This window comes from Girardinichthys multiradiatus, chromosome 10 (assembly GCF_021462225.1).
Source record: "Girardinichthys multiradiatus isolate DD_20200921_A chromosome 10, DD_fGirMul_XY1, whole genome shotgun sequence".
NCBI classification, from domain to species: domain Eukaryota; kingdom Metazoa; phylum Chordata; class Actinopteri; order Cyprinodontiformes; family Goodeidae; genus Girardinichthys; species Girardinichthys multiradiatus.
The window spans coordinates 9,990,206-10,015,333 of record NC_061803.1 but is presented as its reverse complement, the minus strand read 5'-3'; the positions used below and the strand labels follow the sequence as shown (position 1 = coordinate 10,015,333).

At 41.4% G+C, this 25,128-nt stretch overlaps 1 protein-coding gene across 9 annotated transcripts in view; it reads right to left on the bottom strand.

Moving 5' to 3' along the window:
* pald1a (phosphatase domain containing paladin 1a) overlaps positions 1 to 24,541 on the bottom strand; it is a 76,671-nt gene extending 52,130 nt beyond the window's left edge. The window contains exons 1-9 of one of the 9 annotated variants that reach the window (XM_047378132.1): positions 24,353 to 24,541; positions 6,974 to 7,234; positions 6,689 to 6,791; positions 4,838 to 5,017; positions 4,259 to 4,426; positions 4,019 to 4,179; positions 1,417 to 1,492; positions 572 to 726; positions 360 to 456 (exon numbers count right to left, since the gene is read on the bottom strand). In XM_047378132.1, the coding sequence (XP_047234088.1) occupies positions 360 to 456; positions 572 to 726; positions 1,417 to 1,492; positions 4,019 to 4,179; positions 4,259 to 4,426; positions 4,838 to 5,017; positions 6,689 to 6,791; positions 6,974 to 7,146 (1,113 nt within the window). In that variant the 5' untranslated portion in view covers positions 7,147 to 7,234; positions 24,353 to 24,541. Of the gene's footprint in view, positions 1 to 359; positions 457 to 571; positions 727 to 1,416; positions 1,493 to 4,018; positions 4,180 to 4,258; positions 4,427 to 4,837; positions 5,018 to 6,688; positions 6,792 to 6,973; positions 7,235 to 10,503; positions 10,755 to 18,879; positions 19,242 to 24,352 lie in introns of those variants that run through there. The other 8 variants (XM_047378127.1, XM_047378131.1, XM_047378130.1 and 5 more) reach the window with 8 other exon arrangements.
* Positions 24,542 to 25,128: the final 587 nt, after the last annotated feature.

Sequence of the window (25,128 nt, the reverse complement as noted above, 5' to 3'; positions counted from 1 at the left end):
ATGGATTAAGGTACCCGCAAGGCAACTCTGGATGAAAGCTTATAAGAAACTGCAAAAGAATTGACACTGGAATGGCGGTTCTCCTTAAAGCAGGACAACAATATTAAACATACAGCCAGAGCTACAATGGAATGGCTTAGGTCAAAGCATGATCATTTGTTACAATGGCCCAGTCAAAGCTTAGACCTATATCAAATTGAGAATCAATTGCAGACATTTCCCATCAAATCTTACTCAGCTTGAGCCATTTTGCAAAGAAGAATTAACAAACATTTTAGTTTTTAGGTTTGCAGGCTAGGCACATCTCAAAAAACTTGCAGCTGTAAATCTGTATATTTTTGCATGTTCTTTTGTAATACCTCTTCCATAACTTGCTGTCCATTAGGCAACTTGTTGATCAAACTCTGGATAACTTGGAATAAGGGTCTTGGCTCTGAAGCGGCTACCTCCTCAACTCTGCAACACGAAGCAAATATTCCACATTCTATTCCATAAATGGTTCAACAAAAATCTCTTTACGCACTTTATTACAGAGCAGCCCAGGGGGAAAAAAAAGTATCCAAACTCTTACTGCGATGGCAGTTGTGTGTCCCCTTTGAACCTATTCATGACTAACGTGCCCAGGATCATGGCTAGGTTGGTGCGGCCAACGCCCACCTGGCAGCTGAAGAGCAGGGTAGGCGGCTGTGGGGATGCGTTGTGGCCCAAACACAAGCTGGGGCTCTCCTACAAAGCAGAGCACATCAGAGAAGAGAGCTGCAGTGAAAACAGGCCTTGAAGAGAAACGGTAGCACATCTGTGATGATCAAAGCGTGACTCTGATGAATAAAACCAATCTTATAGTGATGCAAAAAATTACATTCTGGCAGAATAAACATGTAATTTTCCAAGTTTTAAGAAGTCAAACATTTTCAGTTGGAAGGATTTAATTAACGTAAGCTACTTCTATATTAGTCATTATGTTAACATCTTGGAAATAATAATAGGTCAGTGAGATTCAGGCTGACTAAGAAGAAAAAAGTAGGAGCCACTTTCCAACCACATGGAACGCGATCAGCTACTGCACGTCATTCCAAAAAAGGGCAAAATGAGACGAACAGAACATCCTCCGTGAATGAAGGGCAGGACAGAAACCAGACCGAGCAGATGACTGAAGAGCGGATATAAAGTGACTGCAGATTCTCTTTTTCCAAATTTTTATCATATTTATACCATTATTGATTGCACATGCAAGACAGATTTAAATGTGGATTAAATAAAAGCCAGTGTGACCTTCTCACAACCTCTGTGACAGAATGCAGACACTTCGCAGGATTCCAGCCATTAATAACTTTAATAGCAACAAGATTCAACAAGAACAGCACAGCCAAAAAAGGGAGATTTAATTGTTGGATGGACATTTTTACATATGCTTACCCTGAGTATGTTAACAAATGCGTCAAAATCTTCCTCCAATGGCGCTCCATCCATTGGTAGTGGTAATCTGTAGTACCTGCAGTGCAACAGATAGTTACCCCGAGGTGAACCTGCAGCCTTTGTTGTGTCAATAGCATCGTTATGTAGCTCGGGGCATGTAGCAATTAAACAAACACTTGAAGGCAGATGAACTTCCTAAGATTTTCACTTGTCTTGTCAAGGTGAAAACCAGGTTAGTAGTAAACAAGGAATTATGTAGGAGATCAGATTAGAATCACAGGCCAGCTCTGCAACTTCAGAGCATTACAAAAGTATTCACACCCCTTAAACGTTAACCACATTTTGTCACATTAAAACCACAAACTTAAAATCCCAATAAACTTAAAATGGGATTTTATGTGACAGACCAATTCAAAATAATGCACATTAGAAAAAGGATACATGGTTTAACATTTTTATGTACACCAAAACTCTGAAAAGTGTGGGACGCATTTGTATTCAGGACAATCATTAGTCATATATTTCACAAATCTGGATATATAAAAAGTGGCAATGCTTTCTCTGTGGAACATTGGAATGCCACAAGAAGTCCTGTTTACAGCTACCCACAAGCATTTTAGGGGAAACAACCAAGATGTGAGAGAGGGTGCTCTGTTCATGTGAGACCATAGGTGAACATTCAGCCCTACTTTCAAAACACTATGTGGTGTGGATCTTCCTGAAAACAAATCCTCCACAAAACATAGTGGTGGCAACATCATGCTGTGGGGATGCTTCTCTTTAGGAGGGACAGGGAAGTTGGTCAGAGGTGATAGGGAGATGGATGGAGCTAAATATAGAGCAATCCAAGAAGATAAACCAAAGGACTTGAGGAAACTTTACCTTGCAGTAGGGTAATATCACTCAGTATAAACCGACAACTACCATGGAGTAGTTTAAATCAATGCATATTCATGCATTACAATGATGCAATAAAGTCCACAGCAAAAGGCAATGGAGAATCTGTAGCAAGAATTCAAAACTGATGTTCACATACAGTATGCCTTGCATCTGATTGAGCCTGAGCTATTCTTCAAAGAAAGGACACAGAAATGTCAGGCTCTATGTTTGCACAGCTTGTCAGAAGACTTGAAGCTTTAATTGCAACAGGAGTTATTTCAACAAAGTACTATATACAATGAAGTTTGTAGTTGCAACATGACAAAGAAATGAAAAAGTTCAAGTAGTATGGAATATGAGTACTTTTGCAAGGCACTGTACATCAAAGCATTTTGTTTCTCTGAAAATAACACAACCTCTGTCCCTAAAGGGAAGTGTGGAGCTCATGTCAATAAGTCAATGAACAGGATGCACCCATCTTTAGTCGGCACGCACCAATCAATCAGCTACTGAGTGGTACTTGCCTGTTTTCAGCTTGACCATTGTAATATCTGACCACCCTCTCACTTAAAAGTCTAAACTATTTTCCTGTTAAGCATCATAGCTAAGTAGCGTGTTTATTCCAGCAACAGCACATCTGTAATGACCGAAGAAGACTTAAAATTGTTAATTTTAATAAGAGCAGGCTGTTAAGAAACAGAGTCAGAGGGAGCACAAAATGAGTAAGGTTCATAAAAAGAAAACTGTACTGTTCATACATGTCGCCACTTAAACTGGTCATCATTGTCCAGCTTACTTTGGGAGCAAGACAGACCTTAGCAGATAACAGGAGAACATGTGAGTTGCTCTGTTTTATCCTTTTAAGCTTCCAGCCTCTACTTGTCCTTTAACATACTGGATTTAGAAGTGTTTCTTATGTGTTTCTTCTGCACCTTTTTCACCACAGTTTTTTCTTCCACTCAACCTTCCATTAAGATGCTTTGAAGCAGCACTCTGAACAGCCAGCTTCTTTAGCAGTTACCTTGTGGCTTATCCTCCTCGTAGAGGATGTCAGTGATAGTTGTCTGCTCAACAACTGTCAACAGTCTTCCCCATGACTGTGTAGACCAACACATAACATTTCTGTCAAAATGTCTGGTTTTATTGCTTTTATGCAATCTAAAATGTTTTTGAGAAAATAAATTTGGGTTTTTTATTAAGGGTAAGACATCATTATCAATATAAACAGAAACAAACTTTTGAAATATATCCATTTATGTGTAATGAGTATACCAAGAATATGTGTTTCAATTCATTTCTATGATATTCACATTTACTGGAGATAAATCTGTCTCTTTAAGGAATGTCTTGAAGAAAATAATCCTGTGATATATTGTACTTTCATGCTTTGAAGTGTGCAAAATTAGGATAAAAACCAAATATATAAAAATGTTGAGGAACTGTTCAATAAATAAAATGTACTGTAGTTGATTTTAAATCTTAACTTATTTGTAGAAATGCCTCTAAAATGTTTAGAATATTTACATTTTTAACAAATAATCTAGCATGGTTAATTATAGATTTAGGAGAAATATTTGAACTCCAAAACGTTTCTCTCTGCAGGTCTGAACAAAATTTGAAATTTCCTAAGAAATGGTGATGGACACTAACCTTGTTGTTACATCTACTAGAAACAAAACCAGAAAACAGCAAGCCACGATGTGTGAAAACCGAGATAAACAACCTGTAGCCCTGCATGGTGAACATCGGCCTTTTGTAGACCTCCTCTGTCACGTGGATGTCCTCCTCACACGTTATGGACATCTTCTGGGGATCATCTTTGAAGAACTCGATGTCGTTGTAGACGTAGAAGATGTTTTCAGTGAGTTTTGCAAAGTCATGGAGCTGTAAAGGAAGAACCTTTGATCAGTCCATGTTCAAAATGCTTTTATTCTCATACGTAGAAACTGAATATGTTTGCTACCTCATTTCTGATGGTCAGCTCTAGGCGTTCTACCTTCTCCTCCCCTTGTAGTCCATGAAGGTTCTCGTGTAGGTTTTCCTTCCTACGCGGGGTGTACGGTACAAAGTCATCCTCCTTATGAAGAAACACCACTGGCTCCTCTCGTACACAGAAGAAGATAATCTCCTGCTTGAAAAAGGAGAATAGAGAACAAGTCAGACAACAGATCTGTACAGCGAAAAGCTGCCATCATCCAAAAGCAATACCTCTCAGGGAAAATGGCAGAACTTGAAATCATTACATGAAATTCAGCAGAAATATAAATAAGTCTGGTATATAATGACGTTGATGTTTTTCTTTTACACATTTTGTACTGCAACATACGACTGCAGCTCAATGTTTGCTAAATTCTTCAACTGAGCCACAGCCTCCTCTAAGGACTCAATTCCTCAAATATTTACTAACAACTCTTAGAGAAAGAGGCCGGGCAGTGGTACACAGACTCCAACACGGGAAGCTCTTTCCGATCTTTTGCTAACCATTGATGTCAAACGAAGACGAGGAATCAAGTTTAAAAAAATGAACAAAATAACAGATCACCTCCTGTCCTTGGGCTTGAAGTCTCTGGAGAACCTGTTTGAAACCATTCAAGGTTGGCTGACCCATTCCATACAGCGGGTAGGATCCCTTCACCTGGCGGAAGTTGGGCGCTCCATAGCTGCCTGTTGTGTTTAAAACATCTGCCTTGCTGTACACATCCTGCACCAAGAAGTATTCACCCTGGGAACAAACACAACATTAATCTGAATCGGTCAGATAAAGTTTCACTTGTCTCGCCTCTTCTTATTCATTTTACAAGTTCTTGACCTCTCAGCAAGAAACAGTTCAGCTGACACAGACTAGTTTACATGTGAAACACTGCTACAATAACTAAATATTCTTTCTTAAATGGCACAAAGGTAAACAACAATGCAGTGACTGAAGTGGGTACATTCAAAACCAAAGACAATCAAAAGCAAAAAAAACGAAACATAAAGAACCTTCAATGTTGATCGAAATCAGATCTTCTTTCCGATCGGTAAATGCGCCACACTCTCAGTCAGCTATTCCCAGTATCAGTGAAATGTTCATAGTGAGGTCAGAGGAAGCACAGAGACGGAAGAAGATATTCAGAAGAACACCCAATATTTAGATGATGTTGCCAGATCAGTCATGCCGCAAGAGAGAGTGAGCATTTCTGTAGATAACAGGAATGCTGAGTAAAATACAACAGAGAGGCTCTATTTTATCCTTTTGAGCTTTCAAAATGTGCGCTGACTGTGGTAAATGTAATACAATATGGTAAAGAGAGCTAAATATTTCATCTTTCGTCTACCATATTGTCTTTGTTTTAAAACGATAGAAAACTAGTCTCTCACATATGATGTGAGGTCGCATGTGGTTATCTTACAGACAATTAATGACCTTTCATAGCAGTAAGGCAAAGAAAATATTTAAAAATATATACTTTCTGTTAAACAACTGTCTGCTGTTGTATCATTTAATCTTTCCACATCTACTCTGATACAGTGGTTTCTTTCATTCCTATGCACTTTAATGCGTTACGTGCAGGTCCTTTAGTTTCCCATGTGCTAAGATGTATCAACAGCACCTGAGAGTGATAATATGTGACCATGATCGCTGTATCTCTCCTGAAATTTGTAATTGTGTTGTGCAAAGAGCGTGACTGTTGATGTCATATGTAATTGTGTCTTTTTGTGTCTATGATGTCTGCCGCAAATCAAATCAATTTTCCCTTTGGGATATAAATAAAACTCAAATCAAATCAAGTTGTAGTTCTGGCTGTATGTTCAGGGTTGTTCTGCTGTAAATTAGACCTCGTCTGTAGTCTTTCGCAGCTTCTAACCAATTTTCTTCAAGGATTGACCAATATTGAGCAAATTACCTTGTTGAGGATTGATTAATGCTAGTTTCTAATTTTAAAACTAACAGGACACATATGTCTGGGCATGAAGGAGCACACAAAGAGAGCCATTTGTGTGGACCATCTGCAAAGATTTAACACAGAAGCTTAATTTAACCCCTATTTGGGATAGTACATGCAGAAAAACATTTTATTTTGGAGATAAAGCAACATTTTATACTTTCAAAAGAAAAAGTAAAGCATTCTTTTTAAAAAAAAGAAGCTTTGGGGTAACCCTGCCAAAACAGTGTATGCAGCAGAGGTGACAGAGCACATCAAAGCCTTGATATGAAGGTGCCAAACGTTCTGCTTCAATGACTGGCTCTGATCATAAAAAAACGAATGACAATGTTCCAACACAGCTCAGCAATTTGGACAAGTAGATGTGAAAATAGCAGATGCAGAGACAGGTGAGATGGCTCCACAGCTTTCTGGGATAAGGCAGCACCTTGTTGTGACAAAAATCCCGCAGCTTGAGTTGTCCTTACCTTAACAAGGTAGTGCTCGGGCAAGGAGTCCGATATCCGACCGACCTTGTAGTTGGCTTTAAGGATGTCGTCGTGAATTTGAAACTCTTGTCTGCAGTTATATCTGTGTAAAAAAAAAAGGGGGGTAAGTTTAATTATCAGCTGCCGTTTGCTCGGCCTAAGCAGACAAACGAGATGATAACAGGGGCAAACATTTCGCCTGGAGGTTTGGGGGGGGGTGTCACCACAGTGATCAAACAGGATTAACACCCAACTGTGAGAACGCAGCTTCGAGCAGGGACTTACGTGATGACGACCGGTGCAACCTTGTTGGTGATAATGGACTTGGCTTTGCTGTTGTGGATGCTGACCGTGTGGAACGGGCTCATGCTGCTGTTGGCCATCCCGTTGGCGTGGACGTTGTCAAGCGGCGGTGCTACATAAACAGGCTGTGGGGCAGCGCTGGCAGTTGTACCCATGCTCCACAAGCTGCTGTGAATGACATCACAGTGGGACTCAGAGACAGGAAGAAAACGCAGCTAAGTGTATGCGAGCAGGGACACCTACCTAAAATCACAGACAAAGAGGTTTAAGGTGTGAAGAGCATGTCTCACAGTTCAGCAACGACATGGAAGAAAGTGGTCGTCTCTCACATTAAATTGAAATAAACACATAAATAAAATAAGAATTTGACTTGTATTTGCAGAGTATTTTCCAATTTAAAAAAGTTTTATTTGCAGTTGGTAAGCCAACAACCTCTATATGTGTATTTTCTTTGCTAATAAAAATCTCTTCTACTACAAAAATATTTATTGCATTTAAGATTCTGAACTTTGTTGGATCCTGTGTGTTCATCAGGCTCACTTCACTAACTTTCAATGGAAAAATCATCACTGGAACATTTTAAAGATATTTTTGCAATATCTCTGGATGTTTTTTTACTTTCATTTAACCGTTGTATGCACCGTATCAACAGTTCTGTTTTTAACTATATTGTTATCTTGTGTGTTTGTGAAAATGTGTCTGTTCAGTTAGAAAACATTTGCAGGATGAATGGATAGAATTTTAATGGGACAGGACACAAAGTCTGGGAATACATATTATTTTCCATACTCTAATTTCTTTTTACATACTTATTGACACCTGAAAAATACTCAAATTCTAGACTTTTCCAGTCTGCATAGGAACGCCAAACATTTTTAATGGCAACTAAATTCCTAAAATACCCCTAAAGGACAGTCCGAACACAAAAAAATCTATTTTCAGAAACCATTAAAGTTAAGATTTATCTGACACTTCAGTTAAAAGAAAAAAAAGAAAAGAAAAAAATAACAGCAATACTTTTGATGCTTATTTGATCAAAATTATATAGCACATCAAGTAAAGCAAAAGCATTTTAGCAACATCTCTCTCCTCTCATCTGCTTTAATTACAAGCAGCATTGAATAAAATGCAAAGTAGAGGAATAAGAGCTGCAAAAATCTGGAAATCTCATACAGAGTACATAAGAACGCTGATTACCAGTCTGAAATAAATGCTTAATCTGAGGTGTAAGGAGTTTATTATGACTATAAGGACTCATAATAGTTTTCTTGCCAAGCTTATGGCAAACAAATAAGGAAATGATTACGAAACATAATGGGATTTGGATATATGGACACTGAATATCACTTAATGCGACACCCAGAAGGACTTGAGAGAGAATAATAGAGTAAGAAGTAAGTCCTGAATCACTTGTTAGTTGAAGTGGGACTAAACACCCCGGAAACCACGGACACAGAGCAATCATAAAGCTTCATGTTTTCATCCACTTGCAATGTTGTCAGCTTTTAACGTTATAACCACAAACCTCAATGTATTTTATTAGGTTTTATGAGGATAATTGTAAAGCAGAAAAAAATGATATAATTTGTTTTATTTATTTATTTTTTTACAAGTGAAAAGACACATGTTTGTATCCAAACTCCCCTGAGCTAATGCTTGGTGGAATCATATTTTGGTACAATTACAGCTAACAGAGTTTTAGAGTATGTCTCCACTGACTTTGTGCAGAAGGAAAGTGAAACGTTTTCCAACATTCTTCCTTGTCAAACTAAATCAGACTGAGAGCTTCTGTAAGCATTAATTTTCAAGTTTTGCACCAATGAACGTTTTTTGTAAACATTGAAATTAATTCCATATTAAAGGAGGCTGCAAAACATATCGCGAATATATTATGATTGCAATATCAGTGTGCGCAATATTCATATTACAAAGGACTGTCTGGACTGCAATATCTGTGGGGTTATATATTCCAAGTGTTATGAACTAATATAGTATTTAGTCTTATGCTAGTAGATGCTTACAATAAACACAAACGACATCATCGCAATATTTACTCACAGAAAATCCCAATGAAAGGCTTTGAGATTTGTGTTTGTTGAATAATTGTTGCTTCCCATTATAAATAAAATCAACCAAATTATATTTTATTTTGCATAATGTTTGGAAATATGTTGTAAAAGTAAAATTGTGTGATTTTTACTTAACATTATACTGTGGGAATCCATTCCAGTTTATCCCCTATATTAACAGTAGACTTGAGTCATTAAGTCATAATTAACTTTACATCTACACTACCGGTCAAAGGTTTTAGATACACTTTCTCACTTAATGGGTCTCCTTATTTCCATGACTATTTACATTGTAGATTCTTACCCAAAGGCAACAAAGCAATGAATGAACACATGGAATTATGTAGTAAACAAAAATGTGAAATAACTTAAAATAGATTGTTCAAAATTGCCACCCTCTGCTTTGATTACTGCTTTGCTCTCTTGGCAATTTCTCCATGAGCTTCATGAGGTGGTCACCCGAAATGGTTTTCCAAAGAGTCCTGAAAGAACCTTCCAGAGGTTCATTGAGAGACGGCCAAAGGTTAATATTTCAGTCATTGCAGCAACAAGGCGGCTACTTTAAGGAATCTAAAATGTAACATATTTAAAGTTCTTTTACATTTTTCTGTTTGCTACATAATGCCATATGTGTTTATTCGCTGTTTTGATGCCTTCAGTGAGAATCTATGTACAATGTAAATAGTCATAAACATAAAGAAAATCATTAAATGAGAAAGTGGTTCTAAAACATTTGACCGGTAGTGTGCTTTACTTCTTTCTGATTACAACACTGGAATATTAGAGAAAAGTGTACAAATATTTCTGTTGCACTCATGCAACTTGAAGCAGAGGCTCACACGAGCCTGCCACAGGTTTCAGACTGATCTCCCATCTGAATAAACTGGGTTTTTTCAGGAAGCTCTGCAGATAAACAAGCCCTTGCAGTCAGGAGCAAAACATCAACTCTAACTGAAAAACCAATAACTAAAACAGTGATAGAGCCTGAACATAACCCAATACACGTTTTAATCCAAATCTAAATAAACCTTTTGTCACACGGCTCAGGTGACTTTAGTCAATTGAAATCAAAGCATCTCTGTGCGATCTGCAGCTTTGAATACAATTGGTCTCAGGCTGTGCAGAGAGAAGCGCCGGATGAGTCACAGCCACTCTCCTCGTTGTTGTGTCTGGAGGTGAGTGGGTAGATCAACCTTGTACTTAGAAAAGCTTTCAAGCCAATAAAGAGATTCACTTCTCTGAAGCGCAAACTGGTAAAACAAAAAATTGATTAGTTTTTTTTTTCTCTCTAGACACAGCTTGAAATACTTTTTCAGCTTTTCGACAATATGAATAAAAAAGAAAAAAGGAGCAAATTCCCAACCAAGCTTTCACAAAAGCAATCTTTTTAAAAAGAGCAATTTGCTCCAGCTGCCCACATCTATTTCAGTCTTAGCCACATACCAAAAGCATCCCAGTTGCCAAAGATCTGCAGCCACAAGAATAACAACAGAAAAAACCTTTACGGCACAACAACCCACTAAGTCTGATATCTTACAAATGAGACGAGGAGCGATCTCCACTTCCAGGGCTTTTCCTCTGCTGCTTGTTTTCCGCCATGGTACGAAAAGAGTGTGAGAACTTGGCATCCCTTCTAAAGAAGAAATATATTCCTCACTGGAATCCCATCGCCCGCCCCCCTCAGACAGTGGGAAACACCCCTCACGGGAAATCAGGGTCCCTGACAGCTTGGCATTCAATGAAAAAAAAGAAAAGAGGAAGAAAAAAAAATCCAAGTTTTCAGACAACCTCGTGCTCTGCTGCGTGCTATCTCCTGTCTGAAGTTGGGAAGTGGATTTAGGCAAGAGAGTTGAGTCTCTACGGAGGGGACCGGAGGAAGTTGTTATACATCTGGTGGCCAGATGACTAAAGTATAGGTCCCTTCTCACAGGGTGCACGCAACATAAAGACTGGTGTACTTCTCAGAGTAAAATACAATAATATAAGCTGTAAATATAAGCCAAAATATTACTAAAAACATATAATTGTTGTACAATTATTTAGATTTTTTCAAATCATTATTAATTAAACCACTCTTACAAAAGGTATTATCAGTCCCAAAAGCAAATGAGCTAAGAATACAAGCAAAATAATCCAATCTTTGTAATAAAATGTTATCAATTATAGGTTATAAAATGTGATTAAAAAATCTGGTGTTATTCCAAGTTATTATAAAGGGCACATTGCATCATTTTAGAACCGGAAAACCCCCACATTTTGAAAGTACTCGTACTCGTCGTCTTCCGCTTATCCGGGACCGGGTCGCGGGGGCAGCAGACTCAACAGAGACGCCCAGACGTCCCTCTCTCCAGACACCTCCTCCAGTTCCTCCAGGGGGAGCCCAAGGCGTTCCCAGGCCAGCCGAGAGACATAGTCCCTCCAGCGTTTCCTGGGCCGTCCCCTGGGCCTCCTCCCGGTGGGACGTGCCTGGAACACCTCCCGAGGAAGGCGTCCAGGAGGCATCCGGTATAGATGCCCGAGCCACCTCAACTGGCTCCTCTCGATGTGGAGGAGCAGCGGCTCTACTCCGAGCCCCTCCCGGATGGCCGAGCTCCTCATCCTATCTCTAAGGGAGTGCCCGGCCACCCTACGGAGGAAGCTCATTTCAGCCGCTTGTATCCGAGATCTCGTTCTTTCGGTCATGACCCAAAGTTCATGGCCATAGGTGAGGGTAGGAACGTAGACCGACCAGTAAATTGAGAGCTTTGCTTTTCGGCTCAGCTCTCTCTTCACCACAACGGACCGGCACAGCGCCCCCATTACTGTGGCAGCCGCACCGATCCGTCTGTCGATCTCCCGCTCCATTCTTCCCTCACTCGTGAACAAGACCCCGAGATACTTAAACTCCTCCACTTGAGTCAAGAACTACCCTCCAACCTGAAGAGGACAAGCCACCCTTTTCCGGTCGAGTACCATGGCCTCGGACTTGGAGGAGCTGATCCTCATCCCAGCCGCTTCACACTCGGCTGCGAACCGCCACAGCGCATGCTGTAGGTCTTGACTAGAGGGGGCCAGCAGGACCACGTCATCTGCAAAAAGAAGAGACGAAATCCACTGGTCCCCAAACCCGACCCCCTCCGGCCCTTGGCTGCGTCTAGAAATCCTGTCCATAAAAGTTATGGACAGGACCGGTGACAAAGGGCAGCCCTGCCGGAGTCCAACATGCACTGGGAACAGGTCCGACTTAGTGCCGGCAATGCGGACAAACTCCTGCTCCGCTCGTACAGGGACCGGATAGCCCCTAATAAAGGGCCCCCGATTCCATACTCCTGGAGCACCCCCCACAGGGCATCATGAGGGACACAGTCGAATGCCTTCTCCAGGTCCACAAAACACATGTGAACCGGTTGGGCAAACTCCCATGAACCCTCGAGCACTCTGTAGAGGGTATAGAGCTGGTCCAGTGTTCCACGGTCGGGACGAAAACCACACTGCTCCTCCTGAAGCCGAGGTTCGACTATCGGTCGGACTCTCCTCTCCAATACCCTGGCGTAGGCCTTACCAGGGAGGCTGAGGAGTGTGATCCCCCTGTAGTTGGAACACACCCTCCGGTCCCCCTTCTTATGAAGGGGTACCACCACCCCAGTCTGCCAGTCCAGAGGCACTGTCCCCGACCGCCACGCAATGTTGAAGAGACGTGTCAACCATGACAGCCCTACAACATCCAGAGACTTGAGGTACTCAGGGCGGATCTCATCCACCCCCGAAGCCTTGCCACCGCGGAGCTTTTTAACCACCTCGGTGACTTCAGCCTGGGTGATGAAAGAGTCCAACCCCGAGTCCCCAGCCTCTGTTTCCACCATGGAATGTGTGATGGCAGGATTGAGGAGATCCTCGAAGTACTCCTTCCACCGCCCGATAATGTCCTCAGTCGAGGTCAGCAGTCTCCTGCCCCCACTATAAACAGTGTTGGTGAAGCACTGCTTCCCCCTCCTGAGGCGACGGACGGTTTGCCAGAATCGCCTTGAGGCCAACCGGTAGTCCTTCTCCATGGCCTCACCGAACTCCTCCCAGGCCCGAGTTTTTGCCTCTGCCACAGCCCGGGCCGCAGCACGCTTGGCCTCACGGTACCCGTCAGCCACCTCAGGAGTCCCACAAGCCAACCACAGCCGATAGGACTCCTTCTTCAGCTTAACAGCATCCCTTACTGCCGGTGTCCACCACCGGGTTCTGGGATTGCCGCCGCGACAGGCACCGCAGACCTTACGGCCACAGCTACGGGCAGCAGCATCGACAATAGATGCGGAGAACATGGTCCACTCGGACTCTATGTCTCCAACATCCCCCGGGATCTGGTCGAAGCTCTCCCGGAGGTGGGAGTTGAATACATCCCTGGCCGAGGGCTCTGCCAGGCGTTCCCAGCAGACCCTCACTATGCGCTTGGGCCTGCCAAGTCTGTCCGGCTTTCTCCTCCTCCAGCGGATCCAACTCACCACCAGGTGATGATCAGTGGACAGCTCAGCCCCTCTCTTCACCCGAGTGTCCAAAACATGCGGCCGAAGGTCTGATGATACGACAACAAAGTCGATCATCGACCTCCTGCCTAGGGTGTCCTGGTGCCAAGTCCACTGATGGACACCCTTATGTTTGAACATGGTGTTCGTTATGGACAATCCGTGACTAGCACAGAAGTCCAATAACAAAACACCACTCGGATTCAGATCGGGGAGGCCATTCCTCCCGATCACGCATCTCCAGGTGTCACTGTCGTTCCCCACGTGGGCGTTGAAGTCCCCCAGCAGAATAATGGAGTCCCTGGGAGGGGCACTATCCAGCACCCCCGACAGGGACGCCAAGAAGGCCGGGTACTCTGCACTGCCACTCGGCCCGTAGGCTGAAATGATAGTCAGAGACCTCTCCCCAACCCGAAGGCGCAGGGATACGACTCTCTCATCCACTGGGCTAAACCCCAACACGAGACGGCTGTGCTGGGGGGCAACAAGCAAACCCACACCAGCCCGCCACCTCTCCCCGTGGGCCACTCCAGAGTAGAACAGAGTCCAACCCCTCTCAAGGAGATGGGTTCCAGAGCCCACGCTGTGCGTGGAGGCGAGCCCGACTATTTCTAGTCGATATCTCTCGACCTCCCGCACAAGCTCAGGCTCCTTCCCCCCCAGCGAGGTGACATTCCACGTCCATAGAGCCAGCCTAAGCATCCGGGGATCGGGCCGCTGAGGTCTCCACCTTCGTCCGCCACCTTCGTCCGCCACCTTCGTCCGCCACCCAATCCTCTTTGCACCGGTCCCTCACGGTTCCCCCTGCAGGTGACGAGAGATGCGAGGCCATCCCCCAGTGGGCCACTGGGGGATGGCCTCGTGTCTCTCGTTCGGGCTTGGCCCGGCCGGGTCCCGCGAGGAGCAACCCGGCCACCAGGCGCTCTCCGACGAGTCCCGACCCCAGGCCTGGCTCCAGGGTGGGACCCCGGCTCCGCCGTACCGGGCGACGTCACGTACCTCGATATTTTGTTCTTCATGAGGGATTCTTGAAGTGGGTTCTCACCGGGTACTCCGGCTTCCTCCCACAGTCCAAAGACATGCCTGTTAGGTTAATTGGTCAATCTAAATTGCCCTTAGGTGTATGAATGAGTGTGCATGGTTGTTTGTGTGTTGCCCTGCGATGGACTGGCGACCTGTCCAGGGTGTACCCCGCCTCTCGCCCATAGACTGCTGGAGATAGGCACCAGCTCCCCCGCGACCCACTATGGAATAAGTGGTAGAAAATGACTGACTGACATTTTGAAAGTATGAAACATAAATAAATCACAATTGGCATTTCAAATTGCTTCAAAGCTGAGAAGTAATTTTAAAACCTGTCTTTTTGAATCAAATTGAGCCTTTCTTATTATTTGTGACATGTTGTCTGGTACCCCACTGGCTGGAAAAGTATGTGGAGTTTTAGGGGTGTCCCGATACCAGTTTTTTTCAGACCGAGTACAAGTATAAGTACTTTGGTTTGGCTAGTAGCCGATGCTAAGTACAGAAACCGAGTAGTAAATGAGTTATTACTTAAACATTACACATTGACTCTTAAAACTCTTAGTATTTTAACTTCTCCTCTATCTACAATGTTTAGCATTAGATGGAAGTGATATTTTAGGGCATAAATCACTTGCTCTTGTGGGTAAACTAACTGCAAACAAATTGTTAAGAGTATAAGTAGTGTGACAGACAGTGTCCTAATAATGTTTTGACAACTACATTCCTGTAGTCCAGCTCACATTTATGTGTTAAACACGGACTGATTACTGTAAAATCACTGCACGACTCGCTTGTATAAAGTATTTTCCTGAGATAATTATTTGGAGAAATGGGAGTGTTGATGCTGGTGGTCAGAGGCGAAGCAGAGATTGAAATGTCCACCTGAATGCTGACAGAATTGTTGTGTTTTCAAGTACAGTTCTCATCACAAGCAGCCATTTTTCACTGTGGTAAATTACAGACAGACTCGGAGTGCTTTTAAATCTGGGGCTACAGTGTCAGTTTGTTAAGTCTCCAAGCTACTGCAACAATATTTCTCCTGACTACTCCTTGTCATTGGATAAATCACCATATAAATTTACACTTTATAAACTTATATTCAAGCGGACAATTTAGCTATAACTACATTTGTCTTGAGTCGCTATTGTGTTATGCACTGGTGTCTAAGATCTGCATTCCAAACGTAACACCATCTTTTCTGAAACACTTTTGGCTGCTTCTTGCTAGGTTTATTATATATATTTCCTCATGTTGGACATGGAAAACCTATTGTGAGCTCCAAGCCTAAACCCAGGTGAAAACGTAAAGAAAGTATGATATATGCCCTTTAAATGAACAGAAAACTGTTTTTGCCTTTGGATAACACAATATTAAAGATTTTAATGAAAGGTAAAAACTACTTTTCACTTGGCTTCAACATCAAAGAGTATTTAAAAAGCAACATTTAATTAGTAGGTCTCCTTTAAACACCACAGCAGTTGTACATAATTGATTTCCTAAAGCTTGTTCTTTGTGATTATTCCAACAACAGGCTGCCTGATACTTTGTGATACTTCAGTTTTAAAGGCTTGCTGAGAAATGTCACATTACTCCTGCTGCAGAATCAGATTTAGCAGTCTGAATTAATTTGGTGCATCAGAGAGACTCCTCCACTTCACCTTACTCCTTGTCAGCTCTGCCACCGCAAGACTAAAGAGCTCACATTTTTTTTCAGCACGGAAGTCCTTGGTAAAAAAAAAGAGCCACCGACTCCAAAGCAACTAGTGATTTCAGCTAAGGGAGAGCTGGTCTTGCAAGGCGGGCATGGTCGGGGCGGAGGCCTGAGTAGAAATAGCCTTCAGTCATAAACATCCTCCTGAAGGACCAATAATGGTGGCTCCTCAGATGGGGCGTTTATCCAATATGTCAGCTGCAGTAGTGCTAAGCTGCTTGCTTCAACATTTATTTAACAATACAAACAAAAATAATAATAATTCTAATAAAAACACTTTCAGAATTTTAGGTGCTTTGTGAAAGTGTTTACACCTATTTAAATTTTCTACATTTTGAGGGTCACAATCAAAAACATCAATGTATTTTATTATAATAACCAAGAGGAAGAGAAATTATTCAGGATTTTTTACTAATGAAAATCTGTAATATGTGGCCCGTATATGTATTGTTTATTTATTATGTGTCCCCCCCCTTTACTCTGAAAGCCAAATGTAAATAGTAAATATGGTCCACCCGTGTGTAATTTGATCTCTCTTGGAGGTTTGTTAGAGACAATTAGTGAACAAACCGGATCATGAAGACAAAGGAGCACCTCAGTCAGGTTGGGAATAAAGATGTGGAGAAATTTAAAGCAAGGTTAGGTGATAAAACAATTTCCCAGGGTTTCAATACCACACAGACAAGGGTGTCCATGGTGAAACATGGTGGTGACAGCATTGTGTTGGGCAATCTTAAAAAAATAAAAAATTTAATATGCATTAGTAACAGCTATTTTGCAAGAAAGAGTGGGCAAAATGATCATTCTCCTGATGTGTATAGCTGGTAAACTTATACCTCCATCACTTGCAGCTGTAATCACAAGGAAGGGTGTTTTTACACTGTTTATCTTAGTTCTCTTTGTGTTTGTGAGATTGCAAAACTGCAATCTCATGAAAGAATCTTCCAATGGGGCTGGTACTTAGTGATGACACAATCAAGAGTAGGGCCATGGAAAACAGGACCTCCTGCCAGCCAACCAGTATCGCTCCATTCAGACCTGCTCCATTTAAATTCATACGGTGTCCCAACTTCGCTGTAGCTATGTCTTAACACAAAAGGGTCTGCTTGCAGGCAGGAAGGAGCATGCAGCTGCAGGATGCATCTGTTGTTGGCCCAGAGGAAGGATGCGGAGCACTCTTCATTCAAAAGACACGCTGGCGTTCAAGAAAGAGACATGCGTAGCACTTCGTAACACATACATATATCTTTCAACACCACATCCCATACTAAGGTTGAGGAGAACGCCACAAGTGTGGTTGTGAAACCCACAAAAGATGTCAAATTCAATTCACTTGTGCAACATTGGTCATCAAATTAAAAAGGTCCCGCTGGTCTCCGTGGAGGCGACTTTTTCCGTCTGCCAATGTTAAGTTTTAAAGACTGAACATACAGGAGCAAAAAAACACACAATCAGATCACAACACATTGCATGATGCAATTGTGACAAGAAAAGAAATGCATTTAAGAATGTGAACCCTTCCCCAAAAATGCAACCCATAATAATCTGAATAATGCAAAAGAACAGCAAAAGCATCCAGCAGCATGGCAAAGCGAGAGGGAGAGCGAGCTCACCTTCGCAGGAAATGCTCAGCAGTGTTTTCTGAAGCTTCCACTCTACAGCTGTATGCATGTATACCCAATGCGGTTAAGGGTTAGGCACAAGCGTGGCTCTACAGGACACAGCAAGTTCCTGAGCTAAAATATCAGAGATCTGCCTGGAAATGAGCTCAGTGCTTCCTCAGTAAAAAAATCTTTTTTTTGTTTCATTTTATTTTGTTTTCTTTTAACTGATTCAACTCATTGTGCATTTGTGTAAACGTGCAGCGGTGATGTTTGTCTTTGTCTACAAGAAAAAAAATCATCATTTCAGAAAGAGGAAGCAAGGCAGTGGCATTGTTCCACTTGCAAATCTGATCAAAAGATGTGAACTTTTTTTCCACTGCAAGATCAAACCACTGCGCAAATTGATGAAGACATTGGCTTTTGGTTTAAAATGATTCTGCAAACATGCGACATAAATCATGAATAACTTGAATAATTCAGCATTTTACTAAAAAAGAGCAAACGATTCTATTTTTATAACCCCTGCCTGTAATTGATTCTATGTCAGGATGGCAATTTCAGCCCTCAGATTTCAAGGCTGCAGTAAAATGCGGCTTTATTTTTTCATCCAAACCCCAGTGTCTGACCACAACATTCAGTCAGCGCCGCTGGATCAACTGTCAAGGCTTTCAATCTGTCACACGCCTTAAAAATCTTCCTTCCGCCTGCAACGGTGAGATTTTACTCAGATTTATTTATTTGCTGTCAGACCTATGTAACTGTAAATAAATTTCCACTACATTTTTTTTACTACAATAGGAAATTATCAATTTACCTAATCTTGTGCAAGAGGTAAAGAGGATTTTTCTTTCCATTTCAAAGTGTTGCATGACTTATTTAGTAGAACTTTAGGGTAAAATCAAACAATCTTAACATTTTCCTCCGATACAGCCAAGAAAAGCCTACAGGAGAGGTCAGGTGTTATAATAGAGACGTTTCCAAACTATACCTGACATTCAGCTGTTCACTCCACCCTCTGAGAGGTTCACAAGTGTAAAACAGCGGGGTGAAAACAATTTGACAGCTCTCCAGGCAGTGGAACAACCAGTCTCAGTCACACGGTCTCTCTGGCATCTCTCTCGGATGATCTGTGAAGCAATCAGTCTCTTCCCGCTGATCAAACTACAGCAGGCGGCGGTCTCTGCATTATTAGCGTGTCCTTACAAAGCACGTCTACGGATGCGTCCTTCACTGAGGACAGATCCCTGTTGGGAGGTGATTGTCACACAACTCTCTGTTAGAGGTTTAGGTGTGCAAAGGTATGCTCCGCTTGTTGGTTCTGTTACTTTTTTCGTTTGCATCCCCTGTGCACGAGGTGCAAAGCTGCTTGCGCATGACCGGGTTTGTGTATGTGTGTAAGGAGAGGATGTGGAGGCGGGTCCAGAGAGGCTTACTCATCCTCCAGTTCACCACCAGAGCCCCCGCCTGGCATTGCTGCACCTTTGAAACACATGGCAAATCTTTTCACATAGAAATAAACCATTACTATCAACTCCAGCAGTTAACCCTCACTAACACAGCTTTATAAAATTCTGCCAGGGGGTTGACAATTACTAACAACTGCACACAGATGACATCACATAAGCCTAATTCACTACCAAGCTCTAATTGCTTCATTCATTAGCAGCTAACACATGGCATGTTAAAGGCAAACAGGCTTACAGCTGGGCAAATACTTGGATTTAAGCCTGATCTTCAGCTGCAAACGGCTGTCTGATGTGCTGCCTGTAGTTATAATCCTAACATCTAAAACCACTTCTTCATGCAAACACAAAGAGGAAAACCACACACTAGAAGAAATATAATGCCTTGCAAAAGTATTAATGAACATTTGACATTTTCCTACATTACAAGCAATACTTTAGATTTATTTTAGTGGGATTTTATGCATAAACCAACACAAAGTAGTGCATAATTGCGAAGTGGAAAAAAAAGGATACATGACTTAAATAAAAATCTGAAACATGTGGGTTATATAGCACATTTCTGTAGCTCCTTTAAGGCAATAATTTGTAAAATCTTCTTTGGTTACAGCCACGAATCATTTGGGATATGGATCTACCATGTTTGTACATCCAGAGACTAAATCTTTTGCCCATTTTTTGTGAAATAGCTCAGTCGTAAACAGATTTGTTGGAGAGCATTTGAGCATGCTTTGCCAATGATTCCCAATTGACTTTGGGTTAGGACTTTTACTGAACCCTTCTAACACATGAATATGCTCTGAATATAGATTTGGCTATATGTTTAGAGTCGTTGTCTTGCTGAAAGGTGAACCTCCCCCCTAGTCTCGAGTCGTTCACAGCCTCTAACAGATTTTGTTTTCAGTATTGCCCTGTATCCATCCATCTTTCCGTCAACTCTGACTAGCTTCTCTGTCCCTCCTAAAGAAAAAAATCCCCTAAGTAGGACACAGAGATTAAATTACACACATCTGTTGTCTTCTAAAGGCACTTGGGTGCCACAATGTCTCCACGACTTTCTCTCCATTACCAAAATCAATATGAAGTGTGGGCTTTAAGGAGGGAAAAGGTCATTTAGCAGGATATACATAACGTCCACAGGAGGAGCATTACTGCATTGAACTTGAATTATAATAACCTATTAAATAATCCATCCAAGCATTCCTATGTGGTTGCAATATTGAGCACATTGATATTATAACTCTAGTTGCACTGGATTTTATTTGAAGGTATAAGATCAAAGAAGGGCTGCATTCAAATGCATGCCACACTTTTCAGAAATTTTCAATTTGAAAATCATGCATCCTTTTCCTTCCATTTCACAGTTATATACTACATTGTATTGATCTGTCGCATAAAGTCGGAAAGGTTTGAGATTGTGTAGTGAAAAAACAAATCAAGAGACATGGATGCTTTTGCAAGGTGCTGCACCTGTAAAGACAAAAAACACTGACTGTGTATGTAATGCTTAGAATTCCTCTGAGCAAACGAAAAAAAAGATAACAACATCCTGGTCTTCTACAGATAGGCAGCCTGTAACAATATTTTCTTACAAATGTAACCCACAACCAACAGTCTATCAAAAGATAACGGCCACACTAAGTTCGTTTGCCAGAGCGCAGGAGCAATTTTCGAGATATGGATGCAGAAATCTATTGCTGCCACACCTGTTCCTTCCTTCCTGCAAGCGCCGTGAGCCAAGACTCTTTCTTGCAACACCAATAAAAATGAAACCAAGCCCTCCCATCGCCTGCAAAAACCTCAGTACCTGAATGAATTGGTTAGAGGAGGGAGAAGTGACAAACACCGTTTCGTTCACAGGAAGGAGTTTATTATAGCAAAAACTGATGCTGCAAAAATAAGCTGAATTTAATGAAATAGTAGTTTGATGAACTGAGTGTGTATTATGACAGCTTCACTTCCTTCCACCCTGGAAATAAAGATGAAACAAAAAAAGGATGTTCTTTGACAGATTAAGTAAAACATCCTCTCTGTTTAATGTCCCAAACGGAAAAACTGCACAAGCCTTGTTTCACCTGACGTGTGCTAAATATCTCTCTTTCCTGGTCTGTGTCATACTCAAAAAATAAGGAGACCATAGCACAGGACAGTGTTTTCACCTGTTCCAAAAGTTCAGCTCTCAGAGGCTATCACTGCCAAACTAAAGATTATATCACTGATGTTTTCACAGTTGCATCATTATTCTTCAAGAGCAGAGGAGTTGAAGTCAATGCAAAATTCCTGCACAGCTCCATGGAGGAGTAAATGATAAATCACAGGGACTCAAAAGGGCATTTTGTGCATCAATTAAATGTGACACCTTGTGGTTGAAATAACTTACTGCACTGCACAATGCTGCAACTCTCAGGAGATTAGTTATGAAAATACATTTTTGTCCTATCAGTCTTTTTAACTCAATGAAGTAAGGTTTAACATATCCTAAAAAGGGAAACGGATCAGTTGAAACTAACTAACCTGGATCCATTTTTGGGACAGAACCCAAAAGCCAGTCTGGTGCGGTTGAAGTTTACCATGTCCCAACTGAGATACATTACTTTGCAGAAGTATTCATACCCCTTGGATTTTTAAGATTTCAAATGATTTAATTAGAATTTTATGACAGATCAACACAAAGTACACTATAATTGTCAAAAGGAAAAAAAAGTGATATGGTTTTGAGTTTTCTTAACAAATGAAAATCTTAAACGTGTGGCATTTCACTGCAATTGCACATTTTCTAGCTTTTTTTACAGGTTTTTACATTTGAAGAATGAAAGGTTTTTTACATTTGAAGAATGAAATGTTGGCCCAGTCTTCTTTGCAAAGTAGCTCAAGCTTAATTATATTAGATGGAGCACAGCTGCGAATAGCAATTTACAAGTCTTCTCACGGACTCTCAAATGGATTTAGCAGTGGACTTTGACTGGGCCATTCTAACACATGACTATACTATGACTTAAACCAATCAAATGTAGAGCTGGCTGTATGTTTAGGGTCGTTGCCCTACTAGAAGGGGAACCTCCACCCAGTCTCAAGACGTTTGCAGCCTCTAACAGTTTTTTTTTTTTCAGTATTGCCCTGAATTTATCTCCTCCATCATTACATCAACTCTAAGCAGCTTCCATGTCTGTGCTGAGAAAAAGCATCCCCACAGCAAGGTGCTGCCACCACTATGTTTCACTGTGGGCATGGTATGCTCAGGGATTTGTGCAGTGATCAAACACACATAGCGTTTAGCATGTATACCAAAAAGTTAAATTCCGCTTTCATCTGACCCAAGCATCTTCTTCTACAAATTTGCGCTGTCGCCTATAGTTTGTGGAAACCCACAAATTTGAATTCTTAAGGTTTTCTGTCAATTATTACTTTTTTCAGGACACTTTCCATAAAGAGTGAGATCTGCAGAGTTGTACTAAAACTAATAATTCTTTTGTCAACAGATTCTCCCACCTGACCTGTGCACCTATGCAGGCTTCTCCAATTTATTTTTGACTGGTTAATTGATTAATGCTTTCCTTGCCCAGTCTTGTCAGTTTAGGTGGATGGGTACGTCTGGAAACATCCCTAATGTTCTCAAACAAACCTCTTAGGCTTTCACAGAAAAGATGTATTTATACTGAGATTAAATTACATACAGTGGACTCTATTTAATCCTGAAATCAATTGGTTGCACTGGATTCCATTTAGGGGTATCAGGGTAAAGGGATCTGAATGCCAATGCATTCCACACTTTTGAGATGTGTTTTTGTAAGACTTTTTAAAAGCATGTTCATGGAGTATAGATACTATAATTACCATTATCATGGACTAATAATAAATCTATGGCAGCTCTTCCCAACTGAAAAGTTTTCCACTTTTTTTAGCTCCATGTGGGTGGAGTAAATCTCTTCTTGTAGGTCTCTTATCAGGAAAAACAAACAGTTTTTGAACCCAATCATTTATCACCCAGCTGTTCACTCACTGGGGAGTTTCGTGCTCTCACTCTTGATTAATGGTAATATTCATGGTTTGATCTGGGCCCACACACTAACAACTGTCAGTTTCTTTCTTCTGCCCCTGAGGATATAGGGTAAAGTGATATGCCCAGAGCACAGAGAGAGAGAACAGTCCCAGTTGGATGGGATTACAATACATCAAAGGGCATCATGTGCTTTGTCTTACTTCACTGGGGTCTTCTCATACCTACAGCATCACATTTCATCAGGGATGATCATAAATATGGGCTACATATGACTACACCTGAAATACCTTTTATTGACAGGATATAGTTAAAGGCACAAATCGAGTGTAATGAAGATGATAAATATCCTTCCTATCTATGAGCCTATGAAAACACTTTATATGATAATTATATAAAAGAGTAATTTTGTATTTTTGTGTGTTTAGAAATCAAAAATTAAAGTAGTTAATGTAGTTTTTTTAAAGGTTCCAGTTACTTATAGGTTATTATTTTGGTTCAATCACTGATTAAACCTTTTACTGCCTAAATACTCCCAACAGATCAGCCAGAACCTGCACATCGTTGCAAATGGTCTCTTTTTTGGTTTGCTTTTCGATGAAAACAAGAGCACATATTACCACTTATGTATAAACCATTTGCACATGAATGAGCTCCAACAAAATTCCCAAGCATTTCCAGCTCAATCTTTCATCATTGCATGTGGCTCTAACATGATCAGATGCCCAGATGTAATGCACAGCACAGTTAAAGCATTGAGAGCAATGTGGGTGGGGGGTGCCAAGCACATGCATGCTTCCATCAGCCTGAAAAAAAAAAAAAAATCCTTCGTAGAATAAAAAAGACGCTTAAGTGCGGCAGTATTTATGAAGCACAAACCAAGCGCATAAGTAAAGACGCGGTGCTGCTAGTGGAGTTCAAGGATCCAAAAAAGGGGGAAAAATCTCAACTTTTAAGGCTGTGATGGCAACAATTGCACGGGAAACTTTAAAGCGACTCACCATTTCAGCAGCACTCAGTCATTGGAAAAGCGTCTTGGCAAAACATTGTTTCTTCCGAAGCTTGTCAAATGTGCAGCTTTCCCTTTGTATCCGCGAAAGAAAAACTAACAAACGGTAATTTAGGATTTTTTCTGTCCTGTCTTGGGAATTTCACAAGGAAAAGGATTTCGCTGCGGACTCTGGTGGACAGCGCATGCGCGGGCTGTGGTCATCCACAGACGCTCTCTATCAACGAAGCAAGAAGGAACAGAAACCTTGCATAGGCATGGCAGAGAATATGCGCAGCATGAGTTTGATAAGGAGAATCAAATATTAAGAACAGATTAGATTTGTTGCTTCCTGTTAGTTATACTCCCACTGACTTTATCTCCTACCGCTGTTATCATCTCCTATCTTAATATAGACACTCGCCTCTGCAGCTAATTGGTGTTCCCATGATCTAAATGCACATATTTCCACCAGTCTAGTTATGTTTGCACTCCACCTAATTAAACCCCCCTCTCCCTCCCCCCTCCTTAGGACACAGATTCAACAAGAAGTCAGAAACATTCCTGAGAGATTTTTATCCATACTGACACAATAGCATCTCACAGCTGCTGCAGATTTCTCAACTATGCATCCATAAAGCATAACACAATTCCACTACAACCCAAACCTGCTTTATTGAATTGAAATCTGGTTCCTCTGGAGACCCCTGGAGTACGGTGACCTCGTTGTCATTCTTAAAGAATTCTGTTTGAGATGTTTTGAGCTCTGCGGCATTGTGCATTTTCCTG